Source organism: Vipera berus (genome assembly GCF_964194415.1).
Source record: "Vipera berus genome assembly, chromosome: 7".
Lineage (NCBI taxonomy): Eukaryota > Metazoa > Chordata > Lepidosauria > Squamata > Viperidae > Vipera > Vipera berus.
Window position 1 is genome coordinate 62,655,071 of NC_138209.1, and position 20,038 is coordinate 62,675,108.

Sequence of the window (20,038 nt, forward strand, 5' to 3'; positions counted from 1 at the left end):
GGAAAAAGGATTTCTAAACATTAAGTTTCAAGATTACCAACCAGGTGGCTTGGGAAAATTTTTATAGACTGGGATTGCCTTCTCCATTGTTACTTTTCATCACAGAGTCACTTTATAGAAGATAAGGCTATGGAATACTTCAGATTCAGTTTCAACAAAATAGGAAAAGCATGGAGAGCATGACTTGTGGCATTCTTTCCAACCCCTTTACTGGTCATTTCTTTGTGCATAGCAACGGTTGGCTATTTATGTTCTGCTTTGTGTCACATGAACAGGAAGGAGGGGAGATTTGCCTAGAGCAGGGGTAAGCAACCTTGGCTTTTTTATGACTCGTGAGTTGAAATCCACGAGTCATAAAAGAGCCAAGGTTGCCTACCCCTGGCCACAAGCATTCCAAGTCCTTCCCACCTGCCTTTCCCATAAGGAGGAGAGTGGATTTTTTGCAAGGGTTTTTCTCCACAGTCTTGATTTAATCCATTTTTGAACGTAATATTTCTTTTGTTGACTTCTCCCCCTTATAGCAAATTTACTTTGTTTTGTTTCAGATTTTATTTAATTATGCTGAAAGAGTCCCGATCCTCATTACATAATTTCTTACCGACATTCTTTTAGTGGAAAGAATAAAAAAATTACTTCAGATTACACAGAAGTACAATTGTCTTCAATCCTTAGTTTACTGTAATGCGACTTCATCTTTCCTGAAATTGCATGGCTACCTGCTGGTTTATACTAGGAAAAAAAAGCTGTTTTAAAGAGTTGCAAACAAATACTATATTTACTTTTCTGTGTATTACAAAATGCCTTTCTATCACAAGCTCTGCACAGATATAATAAAGCATTTTATACTATGAGTCTTTTCCTGATAATGTGAAAAACAAAGCAAAGTTTTATAGAGATAGATTTTGTTTAGCAACCACGATTGGAACTTGGTCGTTAAGCAAAGCAGATGGTAAGTGAAACTATGATTAATATCTCACTTCAGCTTTTGTTTGCTTCACAGACTTTGAGGGTCATAAATGTGAGAATTGGTCACAAAGTATCAATTATTTCTTCTTAGTGGTATCCTGATTTTGAAACTCCATGGGAAGGAGATTCAATAGTAGTCTTGGTCTTTTAAAACCATATTTTTATTAATATAAGCATCTTCAGAATAGGTCCCTTTCTAAGCTGGTATTTTTTGTAAATTCTATATCGTATATGTTGCATTCTCCTTTGTTTGCTTTATGGCATTATCTACTATTGATGGTCATTTATGTCTTGAAAAAGCTAAAAAGATTTGATGCAAATCTTACAAACAATGGGGAAGCCTTTAGTTTATGGGTTTTCCCTGCTTTTCATAAATATTAGCTGTAACAGAATCAGAAACATAAGTGAAAGTCTGTTATATAAAATAATAATTTAAAGTTCCATTTCAACTTTTATTTTTCCCATCTGTTAATATTGTCTTCTGTTTGATTTTCTCAGCACTCTTATAGGATAATAAGATATTATCCTTGTTGGACTGGTTTGAGTATTTTATGGATTAATGAAGCCATAATTTATTAATTTATTAATAAGGTATTTATTCTGTAACAGTCAAATTTGTTTTAATCTTTTTGCATCATTTTAGTAGGGTTCTTGATAGTTGAACTCCCAGAATCTTCTATATGATTTGGCAATTGCTTTTTCATCATTAATTGCTAATAATTATTAATTATTTATATCATGGGTTTAGGCACCAGGGATTATATAAAGAAAATGGTAAAATTTATTCTTACATATATTATCAACTCATTCACAAGACTCAACTTAGTACTTGGATTTAAAAAGAACAAAATGCTGCTGTTGTAATTTGGGAGACTACATGGATATCAAGCTACAAAAAATGTGTTAATTATTTTTACTTTGTCATCTAAAACCTGAATGTTTCTTGGCTTTCTCATCAGTATGTTCGTACAAAGAAAGACAAGAAAACATAATCCTAGTTTATATCAGTAGTTTTGAGTTAGAGGAAGATATTTTGATTGATGAATTGTATAGTTTCATTTAAACATATGCATGTTTATCTATACATTAATACAGCAGGCCCCAACCTTTTTGGCACCAGGGACTGGTTTTTTGGATGACAATTTTTCCACTGACCAGTGGGGGAGATGGTTTTGCATGCTACCTATATCCTGAACATGCGCAGATGAAGCTTTTGCGGCCTAGTTCCTAATAGGCCATGGACCTGTCTGTACCAGTCCACAGTCCAGGGGTTGGGGACTCTGAATTGAAACATACATGGGTATTTGCTTGAATGCAGAAAACGAGTGAAAGGGAGAGAAAAATGTGCTACTTTTCCATCTCATAGTTGCACAGACAGGAACACCATCTATAGGTATAAAGGCAGTGGGGGGAAAAAATCTTCCGTTAGATGAATATTTGCTCCTTCCAGCAATCTGTATAACAGCACTGTCAGGCTGAAAGTAGCTGAGTTAATCCATCCCACAGTATGGGCTTATATATTATTCACTTTATTTTCCCCTAAAATAAATATTTCCTGGACAATTTATACAGTGGAAATCTACACCTTCTACTGTGCCCAGTTGTTAAAGACGTTAGTAATGCATGGTGGTATTATAACCCATTTGGGATAACTGTGACATATTCTTTATGAAATTATTTTTGAAAACTGTTCAGATATTTCAGAATTTAGAAAGAAGATAGTTGACTGAAGCTAGAATCATATAACGTATGGTTACCCTATTTCAGCAGTTTCAGTGGCTGACTGTTAATAAACTCAGTTTGAGGTCAGGTTGCTTGATAATTGTCTTCCTCACACATTTTAAGGTTCTTGAGAGCTCAAGTCTTTTTCTCAATTCCGTTCTGTATAAATGCTTGACAACAGAAATACTTTTCAGTAAGAATTCCATGATACATGAACTTTCCACTCAGGAAGTCTGGGCTAGCACCATTTCTGCTGCTGTTCTCTTTGGTCAAGTCTATCTTTTCCCTCCCTTTCCTTTTTCTTCCTCCTTTGAGCACCCACTCAATTATTCCCAGAAAGCTCTTTGAAGCACTTCTTTCTTTTGAAAAACTGTCAACATAAGGGTCAAGTTGGCACCTAGTTTTTGAACTTCTGTTATTTTCTGAAGCCAGTTCCGACCTGAAGACAGGTTCTGATTGGTTCTAAGAATTTAACATTGAAAAAGGATAGAAACTAAATCGGCAGATGCCACACCGAGAAAAGGGATTATGAAAGTTTATAAGAATTCCAAATGCATGTTAGTTGAGAGTGGAAATCTGGTTCCGTTATTTAAGGAAGATTTCAGCCTCTTGTTATCTCACTGAGCATTCCAGAAGGTAGAAGCATTTAATCTCTTTTATGTATGGTAAGATAGATATCAGACCTATTCCTTGTAGCATATCTGTAAACAGAAACACTAGTAATGCGAACTTTCATCCTCATCACCATCTTACAGATGGTTAAAAAAGGTACTATTCCTAGAAAACAAGTTATTATCTGTGGCCTGGCTGAGCTGCAGCAGACAGCTGCTCTGCCTGCAGCTGAGGGTTGTTGCTGCTTGTCAGGCCCTCACCATTTAACTCTGTTAGTTTATTTAGAATGCTTTAGGTCTGCCATTCTGTTGGGAGTGGGGGAGGCTGTTTCTTTACTTTGAGTCTTGTTCTGGTAGGAGGGAGGGATCTGCATTTCCTCCACTTTGTTCTTTACCCCTTTGATGCCTCTGGGTGTTAAAGGAAGAAGACATGTGCCAGGGGCCATCTGTCTTATCTCCACTCCGCTCCACTCCATTGGTGGTGGATGCAAAACGAAACTCAAGAGGATTTTGCCTGGGAACTGCGCTTATCACCTTGGCTCTCATAACAACTTTGCACCGGGGGATTGGCTGAAATCAAACTGGATATTTGGCTGTTGGGGTGGGGTTTGAATGGGATGCTTTAATGTAACGTTTAACGCGGGAAAACACGGGATCTCGCTTTGCTCTCTTGCTATCACTGCCTCTCCTTTTGAAACAATGCCTGTTTCAAGAGTTCTACTTTCTTGGGAAGATTAGTTGAGGCAGGATCTTACACTGCTTTTTCTCCCCCCCCCCACTTCTGTTTGTATAAGGCAGAGAAAATGGAAATGTGCTTGGATGGTGTTGGGAGAATAAAAATATTGGGGCTTGTGGATTTTATTAACTGCTGCTTTTCTCTCAATCTCAATATTTCTTGCATAAGTCAACAAAACCAATCTGATAATATTCTGGGAACTTTGTAATTTTTCATATCACCTCTGTGGCCACTAACTGTCATAAATCAATAATTAGAGGTAATTTAATATGATGTGTGTCCCCTTCCGTTGCATCGTAAGCACCTCAAGCATTTCCCATGTACAAATACTTTTGAAATATATTGCTGACTTCAGGACACATAAAGTGGATTAGAGATTGAGTATGACTGGCATTATTCAGCTTTCTGTCACTAGGTCATCCTCCTTATATTCTTTTTTTATTTTTTTTTAAAAAACAAGTTTGGGTTTCCAGTTTAACATCTATATATTTAGAAAGCATCATGGTGACTGGGTAATCAAAAATTCAGTAACAGTTTTTAGTACATAATTATCAAAACATCCTTCTCTATTTCTCTTAACATTTAAACATGCTTAAACTAATAAATTTCTAAGAATAACGTGGTCAGTTAAAAAATTTGCAGGCCAATTTTAGTTAAACATATCCATATCCTGTTTTAAAATTTTACCTAATTTTTGATTTTGGTTATAGTATTCAAGTTTAGCCTTTAACATCCAAAATAATATTCACAACCCCTTATTTCACTACACCAAAAATTGTAACATCTAACATACACACAATAGTTGAATAACTAAACTCTACCTAATAAGTATTTTCTATTTCTCATCCTGATACATCACACGTTACCAATAGAACAACCTATATTTATCAATCTACTTCTACTTATACATAAACAAATTCTGTTTTATTTTTTATCTAATTCTTAGTTCATAGTTAAAATAGTCAAACATGTTTTAAGATCAACCGTAGGATCCATAAGCCAAATTTCCGTTATTTCAGTACACAAATTATAATATCTAAAATAAGCCTGGTAAGCGCATTCTAGTTTTATCTCATAAACATTTTCTATTTCAGATCCTAATAGATCACACATTACTAAAGGAGTAGCCTTTAGTAGCTAACAACTCATTTTTTAAAAAAATCTAACTCTAGCTTTCTTTTTCTGCCAATCAGGTTTCCAGACCAAAACCTTTAGGTTGCCAGATAGGTCTCCCTTCACTCCAACACATATTATTTGAATCGAAGGAGACCATCTAATCAACAATAATCCACAGAAGCGAAACCATTTGTAATCATTAGGTTGTTTCCCTGTTAAATCAAATCTCAGTATTTCCTCTGGTGTCTTTGTCTTCAATTTGGTCTGGTCTCTTCTTTCCTCTGGGTTCGTCTGATTTGAGTAGAGCAGACATGTCAAACACAAGGCCCGGGGGCCGGATCCAGCCCGCGAAGTGGTTTCATGTGGCCCACGAAGCCATCCTGGAAACAGTGAGGGAACGGCTCCCACTGCCTTGGCCCTGGCCCAGAGACCCTCCTTCTGCCAGAGACCCTCAGATCTGTCCCACTCCTGCCCGGGCCCCCATAGGCACCCTTGATGCGAACGATGTAGAGCTGGCCACACCCACCCAGTAGGCCATATGCACTCTAGCCACGCCCACCCAGTAAGCCACGCCCACCCTGTCCATACCCACCCGGCCCCCTGAGGGCAACCGCAATGCTGATACAGCCCTCAAAGAAATTGAGTTAGACACCCCTGGAGTAGAGGGTCTTGTAGTTGCTGCTTGGCTATCCAGGCTTTCAATAAGCTGTCTTTGTTGATCTTTGGCGTCCTCTATTTTGGCGTTACTGTCTTCCGCTTGATATACTTCTGGAGTTGACCTCTTTAGATGAGGTCAAGATTTGAGTATTAAGTTTTTCCATACTTTGTTGTTGTTCCTTAAATTTCTCTGTCTTAGTGATAGTTCCTTGTATTTTTAAAATTGTAGGTTCTTTGGATGGAGTCAGGATTTGGATATTAGATTTTTCAATATCTTGTTGTTGTTCCTTACTTTCCTCTGTCTTAATAGTAGATTGTTCCAATTTTGTTGTTTTCTGGATTGTAAGTTCTTTAGTTAGAGTCTGGGTTTCAGTTTGTGAATTGAAGCTAACACCTTTACCTTTCAGTCTGGAGCTAATTATCTCAGTGGCTTCGAGAATTTTTTCAAGTATGAGCTTATAGTCAATCGAAGTTTGTGGCTGGTCTCCCTCCATTTCTGGAATAGTTATAGATAGTCCTTTAGTGGAGGCTAATTTTTAAACAAGAGTCAGCAAATGTTTACCTCCACAGATCTTGCGAGCTAAATTAACCTCCCAGCTGTTTTAGGGTTTTATCTTTAGCTAATGCCAAGGACAAGTCCAAAATATAACAGAATTATTTGCCAGTAATGTTCACTTTCTGTACCAGGCTTAGCCACAGGATGTCCCCAGAGTATTTAAAATCCTTTTCAGACAGAGTAAATTTTTATCAAATTTAACTCCTTCTATGTCTTTTTCTCCTTTTTTTCTCCTTTTTTTATCAAATAGATAGGGTAGCCAGTTCCTGTGAAGATAGGAGTATTTGGGTCACCAAATATAAAAGGGATGTAGGTCCAATTAGTTAGTTATATTTTTTCAAGGTCCCCCCCCGTGTAAACAAACGCCACTATTTGAGAGGGTGAGGAAAAAAAGTTCCCTTCCCTCTCTCCTCGCAAGGGGAAGCAGATTCAAGAGGCTTTTGACAGGAAAAAGTAAAAAGTTGGAATAAAGAGAAGGCAGGTCTCACCCAGTTCCTCCACTGTGCTTTCAAGTGCTTGATTGTAAGTTTGGCCTCTGCAGGAAACAGCAGAAGCGATGGGCCATGGGAGTGGCCGATCCCTTCTTCGTCGGTCCGCAGAGCTGCTCCAGAATGACAGGAGGGGTGCCGCCCTTCCACCATCGATAGGAGGGTCCTCTCCCCCACTTGTTGCCCCTCCAGGGTGACTTTTGACCCCTTTACAGGGGCCCCTTGCGATAGAAAGCCAGACAACGTGAGGAGCAATCGCCTCACTTGTCTGGCAGTGCCATGATCCGGAACTGGAAGCATCCTCCTTATATTCTGATAGGCCCCATGCTAGAATTTTCTCACCGCAGAGATTCAGTCGGCTCCCTTAATTGTGGGCTTCAGTTAAGATCTGGTTATTCTACAATGCGCTCAGGAGGACAGACTGATGTGATTGAAGATATGAGTTTAACATACAATTTCCTTCCTTCCTTCCTTCCTTCCTTCCTTCCTTCCTTCCTTCCTTCCTTCCTTCCTTCCTTCCGCGCTGTGGCTGAACCACTTTAGCCAAGGAATGCTAGTTGGTACAGTCCAGCCCAGGGGTGTTCCCTTTCTACCATAGTACCTACTATGTGGAACATTCTCTGTAGATAGCCCTGACCCTGCTGGCATTTTGTAAGGCCCTAAAGTTCTGGTTAAGTGTGGGAAGGGTCCTGTATCCTGGCTAATAGTGACTGTTGATTGTGTTATCTTCCTTAGCTGAGCATATTTTATTTTTTATATTTATATTGAGAATTGTTTTAATTTATTTTAAGAATGAGAAGCAAAGTCAAGCCGGATTCAAACAACTCTGGGACTAACTTAACAACTGCAGGGATTCACTGAACAAACATGGCAAGAGAAATTCGTAAAATGGGGCAAAATTACAATGGTCGAGCGGCTCTGGAGTGCCGTCATGAGGCATCTGCATGTGATCCCTCCGGCCTCAGATTCCCCCTTGGGAAAAGGGGAGCCAGAGTGACTCCCTGCTGCCTTCCTGGCCAGGACGCAGGCAGGGAGGACTTGCGCTTTCCAGGAACAAACTCCTCTGGTCACAAAGGGAGCCACGGGGGGCACCACGGGCGGCTCTGGTGAAGGAGACGGCAGGGAGATCCGGGCTGTTCCGGCCCACAACCCCTGTAGAGCTCCATCCGCGACATGGCTGGGCCGGCGGGGTGCACAGCCCAAGGGGCGCAAAGTGGAGGAGGTAAGTCCACGGGCAGACCCGAAGCCAGAGGGGCGGCCAGGGGATGGGGGGCCCAGGTGGTTCTGATGGCCGGCGTGCCCCACGGAGAAGCGCCCACGACCTTTGCCCAGCCTTGGCTTGACTTCTCTACACAGAGGCCGGCGAAGGGTGGTGGGCAGGGAGGGAGGGAGCAGCCACTGCCCGGTGAGGCAGGCGGGCAGGGCAGGCGCCGCTCCCTCATGGCTAGGTAGAGGAGGCACCGGGCCTGGTGGGGGGGAGACGGCCACCCGGCTCCGCTTTCCTGCGCTCGCCTGGTTGGCGCAGGTGGGAGCAGCAGACGGCCCTCTGCCAGCTGAGCCCAGGAAGCCAGAGCGTGCTGCCCCTGATGAGACCTTGTCGTGGCGCGGCCAAGCTGCAGAAGGCCGGGCCAGATGCCCCCTTGGGAGCCTTCCGGCTCTTTACCCCTGGAGTGCTCCCAGGCACCCTTTCCTTGAACTCCCCAGCCAAAGCCATGCTTTCACTCCCGGCCCTCTTGGTTCCCGCAGATGATCCCGAGGCAGTATGGCAGGCGGCCTTCCTCTCCTGCGAATAAGGCCGGGAGCAACACGCTGGGGAAAGCGGGGCTCTCTGGAGTGGGGAGACGCATCCTGTGCCCGAGTCCCGTCCTCACACAAACACACACACACACACCTTTTCCCAGCCAGGATAAAAAGAGCAGCAACTCCGAGTCTCTACCTGTCAGGTAGTTAGGTGGCATCCTGATGTCCCCGGAGAACCCCCCTTGTCCTTTTGGGAACATTAAGGAGCTCCGGGAAGACCAGGTGGTCCTCCAGGTCTCCCGATTCCCACAATTCTTCTTGGCGAGAGAGGACACCATGCCCCCCCACCCGCTGGAGGGTGCCAGGTTGAGAAAGCTGCCCTGTCTCTCCTTTTTTCTTTTTTTAAAAAACTCCCCTGGAGGGATCTGTCAGACAATTTTACCGGCTGACCAAATGGGGAGGGAAGGAAAGGGAAAGTACGTGGATGGGGAAGGGAAGGAAAAGAAATAAATGGATGAAAAAGGGAAGGAAAGAAAAGGAAGGGGAAGAGAGAAATGTGAGAGAAAGCAAGAAAGAAGAGTGAGTAGGGAAAAGAGAGGGAGAAAGGTGAGGAAAGGAAAGAGAAAGGAAAGGCTGAAAGGTGAGAGGAAAGAAGGAAAGGAAGGAAAGAAGAAAGGAAGGGACAATGGGAGAGAGGGAGGGAAGGAAGACACCCACCCTAGTCCTACCCCTCTGTACCAGACACCCACGGATTTCCCCCCCCCCAGGCACCCTGCAACCTGTGTGATGAGCTGGCCACGCACCCCCAGCCATTGACTTCGCTGGTCAAAAAGTTGCAAAAGGTGATCACATGACCCTAGGTCACTGAATGTCATAAGTATTAATCAGTTGCCAAGCATCCGAATGTAAATCACATGACCCTGGGGATGCTGCAACAGTCATAAGTGTGAAAAATGGTCATAAGTCACTTTTTTCAGTGGCATTGTAACTTTGAACAGTCACTAAGCAAATTGTTGTAAGTCGAAGACTACCTGTACTTTATCATTTTTTCCTCTTTTTTTTGGTCAAGTTTTTGACACCTTGCTGGGTGACTGGTGGTACTCGGATAGTGCCTTATCCTAAAAGTGGTACAATGGGTGAAAAGATTGAAAAGCCCTGCACTAAATCAGACAACTAAAATTTTATCTCAGTGAGTGAGGCTCACTTAGCAACCATTTTGCTTAAGAACAGAGCTGCCAATCCCAATTGTGTTTGCTAAACAAGGATTATCTTTACAGATTTTGTCGAAAGGCATAAGATGTCTTTTTTAACTGTAGCTCACTTTCATCAGATATACGGAGTGCTTAGACCAGTGATGGCGAACCTTTTAGAGACCAAGTGCCCAAACTGCAACCCAAAACCTACTTATGTATCGTTGGGTGCCGGGTGGACGTGGCCCATTGGGTGGGCGTGGCTGCAGTGGTAACAGCAGACTGGGTGGGACTAAAAAGTTCAATCAATCAATTCCAACTTTGAGATCTTTTTTCCCCCCCACAATAAGTTGAAATTGATTGATGAAACGTTTTTTGTTTTTTGCACACGACGGTGGAGGCCTAAAGCAAAAAGGTTTTATAAAACCCAGCCGAAAACCTAGGACTGGGGCAACTGCGCGTATGCCCACAGAGAGGGCTCTCCGTGCCACCTGTGGCACGCGTGTCATAGGTTCGCCACCACGGGCTTACACTGATGTAGGATTTAATTTGAGGTGAGGCAGAGATGACAGGAAAGGAGGGCAATACAACTTGTTTATGCTGATACAAGTACATATGAGTAAGCACTTTAACAATTGAAAGGTGTAAAACGCATTGTCGAGCCTTTTTGAGATTGTCTGAAACTTTTCCATGTTTGTGAGTTCAGTAATCTGTAGCTCAATGGTGCTGTTAAATTCTTGCTTTTTCAAGATGGCTTGAGTTCTGCCATAAATTGTTCTTGAAGGTTAAAATGGTCTGCTGTTATTTTTTCATTGTTTTACGTTCTAATGTCAAACAGTACATTAATCCTTCTGCACAAAGCTGGTCCCTGTTATACACTTAGTATCCCAGAGGAGCATTCTGGCAGATAATGGCATATATCACAGTAGAGGAAGACCACATGAAGGCACTTTAATCTTGTGCATACCCTTATTGGAACCTGTAATGATGTTGTTGGTGTAGGTATGATGGCAAAGTAAGTTTTCTTAGACAAGTAGTTTTTTTTTGTAGGATCTGGTTTTCATATTAAGGTCTGTACGGTCTGGTTCCCATGTTAGCTTCATTGTCTTGTTGTTTATTTTTGCTTGTGAGAATTTGCTTAAAAATGAACGGTTCAGGCCTTCTTGTGAAAGTGCAATGTCATTGCCCAGTGGGTAGTTTATTAACAGTACATTAGAGTGGTTTGAGTTATAAACAACAGTGCTAAAGCAGTTGTCAAGGTTCCAACTGACGAACCCAACCAAGAAACACCTTCGAGACATTCTCTTAATGTAAAACTTTATTGAGTACAGATGTATCTCTAATTCACTGAAGTATAAATAGCAGTGCAATCAGCTTTGCAAAATTCTATTGTTATATCAATTAAATTAGTTTTAGCTTTCTTGTGGAGTTGGTTTCTTGGTATGGTGTATCTAGTGAAGCTAACACGAGGCATGCTGTTTTAGGAGCAGTGATTATGGTTTAAAATTTATAGTGAATCCTTGATTTACGACCACAATGGAACTGAAAATTCCATCACTAAGCAGTATAGTCATTAAGTGAGTCATCTGATTTTACAATCTTTTTTGCCATGGTGCTTAAGCAAATTACTGTGGCAGTTAGGAAAATCACGCCATCATTATGTGAATTCATTGCTAATTCTCCATTGATGTTGTTTGTCGGAAGCTCCCTGAGGAAGTTACAAATAGTGATCATGTGATTCTGGGACACTGCAGTCTTGGTAAATACATGTTGGTTGTCAAGCACCCAAATTTCGATCATGTAACTGTGGGGATGTTGCAGTGGTCAGAAGTGCAAAGACTGGTCATAAATCATTTTTTTCAACCGCATCATATCTTTGAACAGTCATTAAACCAATGGTCATAAGTTGAGGTCTACTTCTATGTTTGTGGAAGATGTTGATATAGTTATGTTGCTGGTATAAGGTCTGAGCAACGTTAATGAACCCTGATATTTCAGTTGCAATATTTCCAGTGCTTGAAACAATATGATAGCCTGGGTGACTAATTTGAATATTTGAGGAAATAGATAGATGATGCCTAGTTGGCCTACTGGTGTGTTTCCACATAGTGAAATTAGTTCAGTATGGAAAATTAGAAAGAGGTTGAAGAAGGCTGTATGCTACCAAATTCTGTAGCAGCTGCAATTTTTGAACATCTCCAAATTCTGTCTCAATGATAATAAATACCTAACCTTGAAATTATCAGCATATCAGTCACTGAAGCTTGGATTCCTACAGATAATGATGCATCTGGTTTATCTGGCTTAGATTGATAAACAACCTTCAATGCTATTACTCTTTTGCGGTGATGCAATGCCAGTGCTGGACTGAGGAGGACTTTAAAATTGCCAACTCTTTTCATGATAGCTAAATTAAATTTAGTCCTTGGAATTAGTAACATCTTTATCTTGTTCAAGTTTGCAAACTGCTGTCCCATAACTGTAATTCCTTGTAGACTAGACTTGAGGTACTTGAAAATATTGGAGATGTTTAACTTTATCTAAGAGGAATATGTGGTTGAATATAGTCAGTTAATAACTACAAAGCTTGCAAGTTTTATTTCCTAGCCCTGTGAAGGCAAACCCATGATATGTGTGTCAAAGATGACATGTCATAACATTTTGGGTGATACACTAACGTTCACCAATGCTTGACAACTATTCTCGGAAGTACGCTCTGTTCTCATGCAATTGTTGGAGGCTGTGGATGCCACATGAGAATGAGGTATGTTCTTACATGGCGTCCTGAGTCTCTGAAAAACATGCAAGAATTGGGGTGTGTTTTCACATAGTTTTTGGAGGTTTCAGAGGGCACGGAAGAGCGCTCTTCAAAGCTCTTCAAGAACAAAGGCTTGTGCAGCCTAGAGCAGACTCAGGTAAACTGCAGGGCCCGTCAACAGAAAGAGAACATCACCTGAAGGTAAGCAGCACGTGGCAAATCCTGGAGAGTGCTGGATCACCAGGCAATTGCTTTGTTCCCAAGACTTGCACACCTTGGAGATTGGCATAAGGTGGCCTTTTTGAGTGGCAGCAATGATGCTAGGGCTGAAGTTGAGGCCCAGGTCTTGACACTGCTGCCAAGTGCCACTGTTCAGAGTGGTCCACATGGGGGAGCAGGAAGAACAGAGAATTGCTTCCCTTTTGCTTCCCAAATTGTTGATACACTGAGCCCAAGAGGTTCACCATCACTGTCCTAGTCAGTCCTTAAAGATACAAAGTAACACAAGACATATGATACAGCACAATGAAGTTGTAAAATTCCAAGCAGGTTGAGAAGAAGTCTTCACTACCACTTTCTCGTAGTTCTTGGAGCAAATGGTGTTTCCAGTCCCTAATTCCCCAAGTGTTCCAACCAGCTACCTTAGTCAATAGTATCAAAGGCCATCAAAAGATTTTGAAGTATCAATACAATTGAACTATTTCTAGCTCTCTATGTGAGGATTCCAGTTAAGCTGTGGTACAGACCACAGAAGCTTTTCCTCAGAATCCAAAATGAGCTTGACAGACGTGAACAAGGGGTCCTATCCAAAAAAACGAAATTTAATGTGGAGAAAAGCAAGGTTTTACACCTAGACAGGAAAATCAAAGGTACAAGTACAGTGTTGTGATTCAGGGTCAGCCTGTGGGTTCGGCAGTTAGGTCGGACGACTCAGAGGAGGAGGGGGGTGTTGAAGAGATTGCTGAGGGGGTTGGAGAGCTTGCTGATGAGAGCCCTCAGCCAGGCCCCTCCCACCTGGTCACGACAGAGACCCAGCTGTGTGAGCCTGACAGCGTGGATGAAGATGACCCACAGCTGGCCCTGTTCAAGGATGCCCAACGCAGGAGGCAGTCAATCAGGAGTAAACAGAGGAAGGCAATGGGGCACCTCGGAGGAGGCAGAGAGAAGCCACGCCCTGAACTGTATAAAAGGGGAATGCGTGGGAGGGCTGGTTTGCTGAAGGCAACCGCTTGAATAGCTCCTGTTTCATGGTTCGTGTCTTGTTTGCTTTTGTATCCATAAATTTGGTAGGCTTAGTTCCAGCCTCTTGCCTTCTTGTAAAAGGGGTTGTCCCTGCCTTATCTGCAGGGCCGGTAGCAGGCTGGTACTGAACATACAGATTAGGCAAAACCTGACTCAAAAACAGTAACTGCGAGAGAGACCTTGAAGTCTTAAATATGAGCCAGTAGTGTGCAGCAGCAGCCAAAAAAGCTAATACAAAGCTTGGATGAATAAAAAGAGGCATAGAATCAAAATCACGTGAAGTATTCATATCGTGATCACACCTGGAATGCTGCATCAAGTTTTGATCACCACAAAAAGATGTTGAGACTTTGGAAAAAGTGCAGAGAAGAGCAAATAAGACAAAGTCCTGGAGACTAAAACATATGAAGAACAGTTACAGGAGTTAGGTATGGCTAATCTGAAGAAGAGAAGGACTAGGGTTAAGATGATAGTGGTGTTCCAGTAGTGGCTGGCACAAAGAAGAGAGCATCAACTTATTTTCCACCAGAGGGCAGGATAAGAAACAATGGATGGAAACTTATCAAGTAGAGAAGCAACCTGGAATTAAGGAGAAAATTCTTAGCAGTGAGAACAATTAACTAGTGGAACAGCCTACCTTCAGAAGTTGTGGGTGCTTCATTACTGGAGGCTTTTACGAAGAGACTAGATGGCCACTTGTCTGAAATAGTATAGGAGCACCTGCATGAGCAAGGGGTTGGACTAGAAGACCTCCACAAAGTTCTTCCAGCTCTATTCTGAATTTGAAAATAATGATATTTACACAAGTTTGGTTTATGTGTGTGTGTGTGTGTGTGTGTGTGTGTGTGTGTGTGTGTGTATGTATGTATGCATGCTTCTATTGAGCATAGTATGTATACCTAATTTACTTATCTGTGTCTAAGAATATATTTATGATTATATAGCTAATAGTTAAAAGTGACAACATTTAACAAAGTTATGTTTTTCCCCTTGTATTTCTTTAATTGCCCATCTCAACATCACCTGTGAAGTGTTCTATCTATGTAGTTATGTGAGGGTAGAAGAGGGAAGTAGAATGTGTTTAAACATGCATTGTATGACTATAACACTAAATAATTCCTGAACTGTACAAAACTGAATAGGATGGTATGGTAAGTAAATTATAAGGTAGACAGACCTACTGTGTTTCCTCAAAAATAAGACTCAACCAGAAAATAAACATAATTTTTAGAATACTTGTAATATTAGCACTATCCCCAAAAGAAACCCCAGTTGAGATTGCCAGCCAGATGGATGCATTTAGTATGTCTGTTGCAACACCACGACTGACTTATTGAATTATAAAATAATAATATATAATTAAATATAAATAAATAATATTGACATTAATATTTAAATAAATTATAATATAAATTATAATTAAGTATTTGTAAGTACCCAAGTGGGCACCTTTGGACAATAGGTAAATGCCTATGTTAACAGATGAACTTTCCGAATGACCAATCGTAGTACAGGCACAATCCACGAATAACGTGCACACTTGATAAGGAACGGATGTGTTTCATAATTCAGTACGTTGTGTGTTGTAACGGACGTCCTTAATGCACTTGTATGAAATAAATGTTTTCTAAATTTTGGTGCCTGCAATTTTTCGTTGCTTTTGTGTGGACCATCATTCTTAATGGACATCATTTTTGTTGCCACTCCTGTCCCGTAAGTCTTCAATTAACACTTGATTTAATGTAGACATGTTAAACACAAGGCCCATGGGCCGGATTCGGCCTGTGTTGGGCCCATATCCGGCCCGTGGGGCCATGGCTGGATGCTCCCCTAGCATGCCCACAGGAGGCAGCGAGCAAGCAGGGGCAACCCTTAGCTGGCATGCTCTGGAGCTGTATAGCCCATGCAGTGCAGGTGAGTCAGAACACTGCTACTGTCAGCCCAGCCCACCAAGCAGCTGGCAGAGGCAGGGAGGGAGGAACATGATCCGGACACGCTGCACAGCCGCCGCCCCCCACTCCATCCCACTGTCTTATCTTTGCTGGCCCACGGCCATGACGCATGCTTGGGACACTGCCATGAGGCAAGGCAGGTGGCAGGGTGGGGATGAAGCCATGCCACGGCCCCTGTGCACTCGGAGCTAGTAATCCAATCTCTTCCTCTAGCTCTGCTGAATACCTGCGATGGTCCCAGCGAACAGGAAGGGTAGGGAGCCCCCATCTCCTTTCCTGCTCCGCCTCACCCAAGCCCAGCTCCAGAGCTGCCCCACACACCCCACGCCCACGCACCCTGTGGCCCACAGCAGGCCATCCCCACTCCGCCACCTTTCTCACCTCACCTCGCGGCAATGGCAACAGCAGCAGGCAAATGTCAAAGAGATAGTCAAAGTTGCTGGTACTTCTAGAAATTATAAGTAGCCAAGATTTCCAGAAATTTTAAAAAATATGTATCAGAATTCTCAATAAATTTGCACATACTTGGTACCAAAAAATTATTACTGTTATTGAATACATAAGATTCATTCTTGCCATTAGAGCTTAAGGAAAATATTATATGTATACCAGTTCTTAATTTATAAAAATAACAAACTTCTTTTCAAAATAAGGATCGGAAAATTTTTAGATTGTGTACTCTTTGTTTTAAACAACAAATTAAAAAAATATCACACTTTGTTTTTTAATCTCATACTAATATATGAAGAAGACATGTAAAAGCATTGCCAACTCTAAAATGTTAGTACAGTAAGTCATCAATTTAAAAGATCTTAGTTTTGCAGAATTTAGATGTAAGAAACAACAAAATTGTCCTGCTAGTATCTCAGGTAACAGATGAATTCTATTTTATGGATATTTTAAGAAATTTGGATAAATTGTATTTATTTATAACTTTTGTGTAATGATGTTAATGTAAATTGACTGAATGTGAATTTGGCTATAATTAATATCTAACACATAGCGTTTCCCTGATAAACTAACGGTTACTGTACTTAAAATGATTTTTTGTAGTCCTTAGATATCAGAAAGGATGGATACTTATTCCAGTAACTGAAATATTGTTTCTAGTTCTGTACAAAGCATTTATATTTAAAAATTAACAGGAGTTCCACTCATATAAATCAATACTTGCAATCTTCACTGCATTCATGGTAACTCCTATTAATTCTAAAACTCTTAATGATTTCAGTAGAAATTACTACTAAATATGGCTTATTGAAAGGTCTGTTTTAGATATGCATATTCCTTTCTTTGAAAAATAACAAAGGCTGTTGCTTTTTAAGTATAATGAGCATTCAAAGTTTTCACCTACGAATATAAAGCATTGCCTTGTAATATTTCTTCACATTATTCTTAAACCATGAACATGCTTAATAATTTGTTCATATCTTGGAAAAAAACATGTACTGTGAAATTTGAAATTTTTTATGAAATCTTTGCCATTATGCAAAACCTAAAGATATATTTTCTCCTTCTGTCCACAGCTACCTGCAGATTTTACAAAACTGCACCTCACTGACAGTCTCCACCCACAGGTGACCCACGTTTCATCTAGTCATTCAGGATGTAGCATCACTAGTGACTCTGGCAGTAGCAGTCTGTCTGATATCTATCAGGTATCCTATAACTGTTTTTAAAATCTCATTCCCGGTTAAATGTTAACAGTTGAATATCCTTGTTGAATTACTTGTAAGCAAATTTGTGAAACCTTCAATGATTTATGTTGATGGCAAACAATTACCGACTATCCACGTAATAGAAACTGGTACTGAAAACTACAGGGAGCTGTAATTCAGCATCATATCAGCGATTACAGGTTATCTTCTTATGGAAATGCTTATGTATCCATTCATTAATTTTCAAGTTATACGAACATGTGTTGGAATTTTGAAGTTGAAAGTAGAAGAGTTTGATTCAGATCTAGTTACAAGTATCAGCAAGCATACTGGTGGATAAATAACACTTCGCAGCATATAGTAGTTATTTTGACACATATATTTCCATTTGCTTTTGGTAGAGGAGCTTGTTTGCTTTGACTAATTAATATTTACCAAAAAAGTCTAAAAGATGAATTATAGAAACATTTTTATAATTTTTCATATTACTTGTCATACAACAAAACAAACTCAGATACTTAGCTTATGTTTTTTTGTAATTTTTTTTTTATTTTTTTAAAGATAAATCACAATTGGTGAACAGTGTGTTGTCTGGGTTACATTTATAAAACAATCACTAACAATTGATTTCTATAATCCATAATCCACAAAATAGCTTTAGTTGATTTCCTCTTTTCCCAAAATATCCTCTTTTGCAAATATTGAGTTAATACAATTCTTATTGTTTTGATAGATAACAATTAAAAATATATTTTTCCCAATAGTCCTAAAAATAATAATCACAACAATATAATATTTCTTTTCTATCCAATCATTGTGGTTGCCTTATCATAGATCCTGTTACAGTCCTTATTTTAATTTGTTTCTCCCACCAAATTCTAGATAATCTTACTGGTTAAGATTTTCTCAAAAATTATTTACATTTAAGAATTTAACTCTATTTTTCCAAATGAACCATCTCACACTTTTACATTTCTTAAGGAATAGATAAAACAGTGGGAAAAAAGAAAGAAAAGCAAGAGTAAAGAAGCATAAAAAATAACATACTACTTACAATATATATCCCTCCTAAGCTAATATGTATTTATTTCCTAAATTTCTTATTCTTTTTAACCATAATTAAAAATATGTTTTATCTTTAAACATTCCATTTAATACATCTAGTCATCTAGTCCTTTAACACTTATTCAAAACATTTTTATCCATTATAATTTTCTTAAATTCAATCACATTTAAATATCTAAAACATTTTATTTATCTAAGGTCATTTCAACTTTTTTTATAATATTCATATCAAGAAAGAGAACAAAAAAGAGAAAAAAGCATACTATATTATATTTAGAGAATTCATCTCTCTTAGAATGACATATATATTCCAAAACTTTTCTATTCCTTTAACCATATTCAAACAAATGTTTCTTTTTTAAGTATTCTCTCTGGTAAGTCCCATCATCTATTTTCTTAGTTTTCACTTTAGTCTTTTTCTTTTACCCAGTGTCTTTCTTAATCAATGTATTTTGCTGAATCAAAAGGTTTTTCTGTATGTTGGTAAATGTTGCTGTAGATATAAAAAGTAAATCAGGAGAAGTATCTTTGTATGGGGCTTCTGCCTTTCCATGTTTGTTGAAAATCTTTTTCTTTCTCTCTGCTTCTCTTATCATTTGCTTTCTCTCCAATGTTCCTGACATCTCTACAGTCCATTTTATCCAATCTGTTTTCTTGTCCTCGGATTTATTTTGTAGTCTTAAGGGATAAGTTTTTTTTCCAATTCTTGTGAATTTTTTCCCCACTAGGATTAAATCATTTTTCCTTGTTTTGTTAAGTTCCTTCTTTAAGTCTCTATTCTCAATTCTATATCCATTTATCTGTTTTATCTGCTCCTTCTCTGTTGTTGTTTTCTGGGAATTTTTTTGTTGTAGAGTTAACTTAGAAATAGATTGATTTATATTTTCAAAGTTGTTTTGGATTTCTTTGTGGTTTAAAGTCATTGTTATTTGAATTAGTTGCAGTATACTATATACCTCCTCCTGTGAAGTATTTATGTTTTCTTGATATGTTCTTTCTACATGTCTCTGATCCATGATAGCTAAGAATTTGAGTTTTCCTCTTCCTTTCTTTTCTCTGTAAATGGCTGTAGAGTCAGATAGATATTTGTAATCCAAATTGTTCAAAAAAGATTTTTTTTCTGAAATTTATATTTTTTTCTTTGTCTGCAGCCCAGATTATAGTCTTTTTTTGTCACTGCTGTTCTTTGTTAAAGCTTTGAAGGTCAAAAACACAGATTATCTTTTCCCAGATTTTGCCAAGTCTTATATTAAAGTCATGGCTGTCATAGTCTTCATTTGCCACTAGGTGTCAGTAACTATTTGTTTTTCAATTTCCAAAATGAACAATTACCTTTACAATGAGATTCTTAACCATTCACACAATTTTAGATTTATCCAAATTTAAGTTTTAAGTGTCAGCTTTTATATTTATTTCACTACCCTATATTTTGATCCTCCATAAAAAGATTAATTTGCTACTTCCGTTAGTATAAGGGTAGGGCAGAAATCCCCCTCCTTCCCTTTGCTTCTTGTGGATCTTTTCCAGGAAATTAAATGTAGAATAGAAAAGAGAAGATCGAATTCCTCACCCAATTTCAAG

General features: G+C 39.6%; 1 protein-coding gene across 2 annotated transcripts in view; it reads left to right on the forward strand.

Annotated features, from left to right (window-relative positions):
* Window positions 1–20,038, forward strand: part of RAPGEF2 (Rap guanine nucleotide exchange factor 2) — a 192,913-nt gene that overhangs the window by 112,731 nt on the left and 60,144 nt on the right. For both annotated transcript variants that reach the window (XM_081332735.1, XM_081332736.1), the window contains exon 7: window positions 17,261–17,392. In XM_081332735.1, coding sequence (XP_081188861.1) covers window positions 17,261–17,392 — 132 coding nt within the window. The remainder of the gene's footprint in view (window positions 1–17,260; window positions 17,393–20,038) is intronic.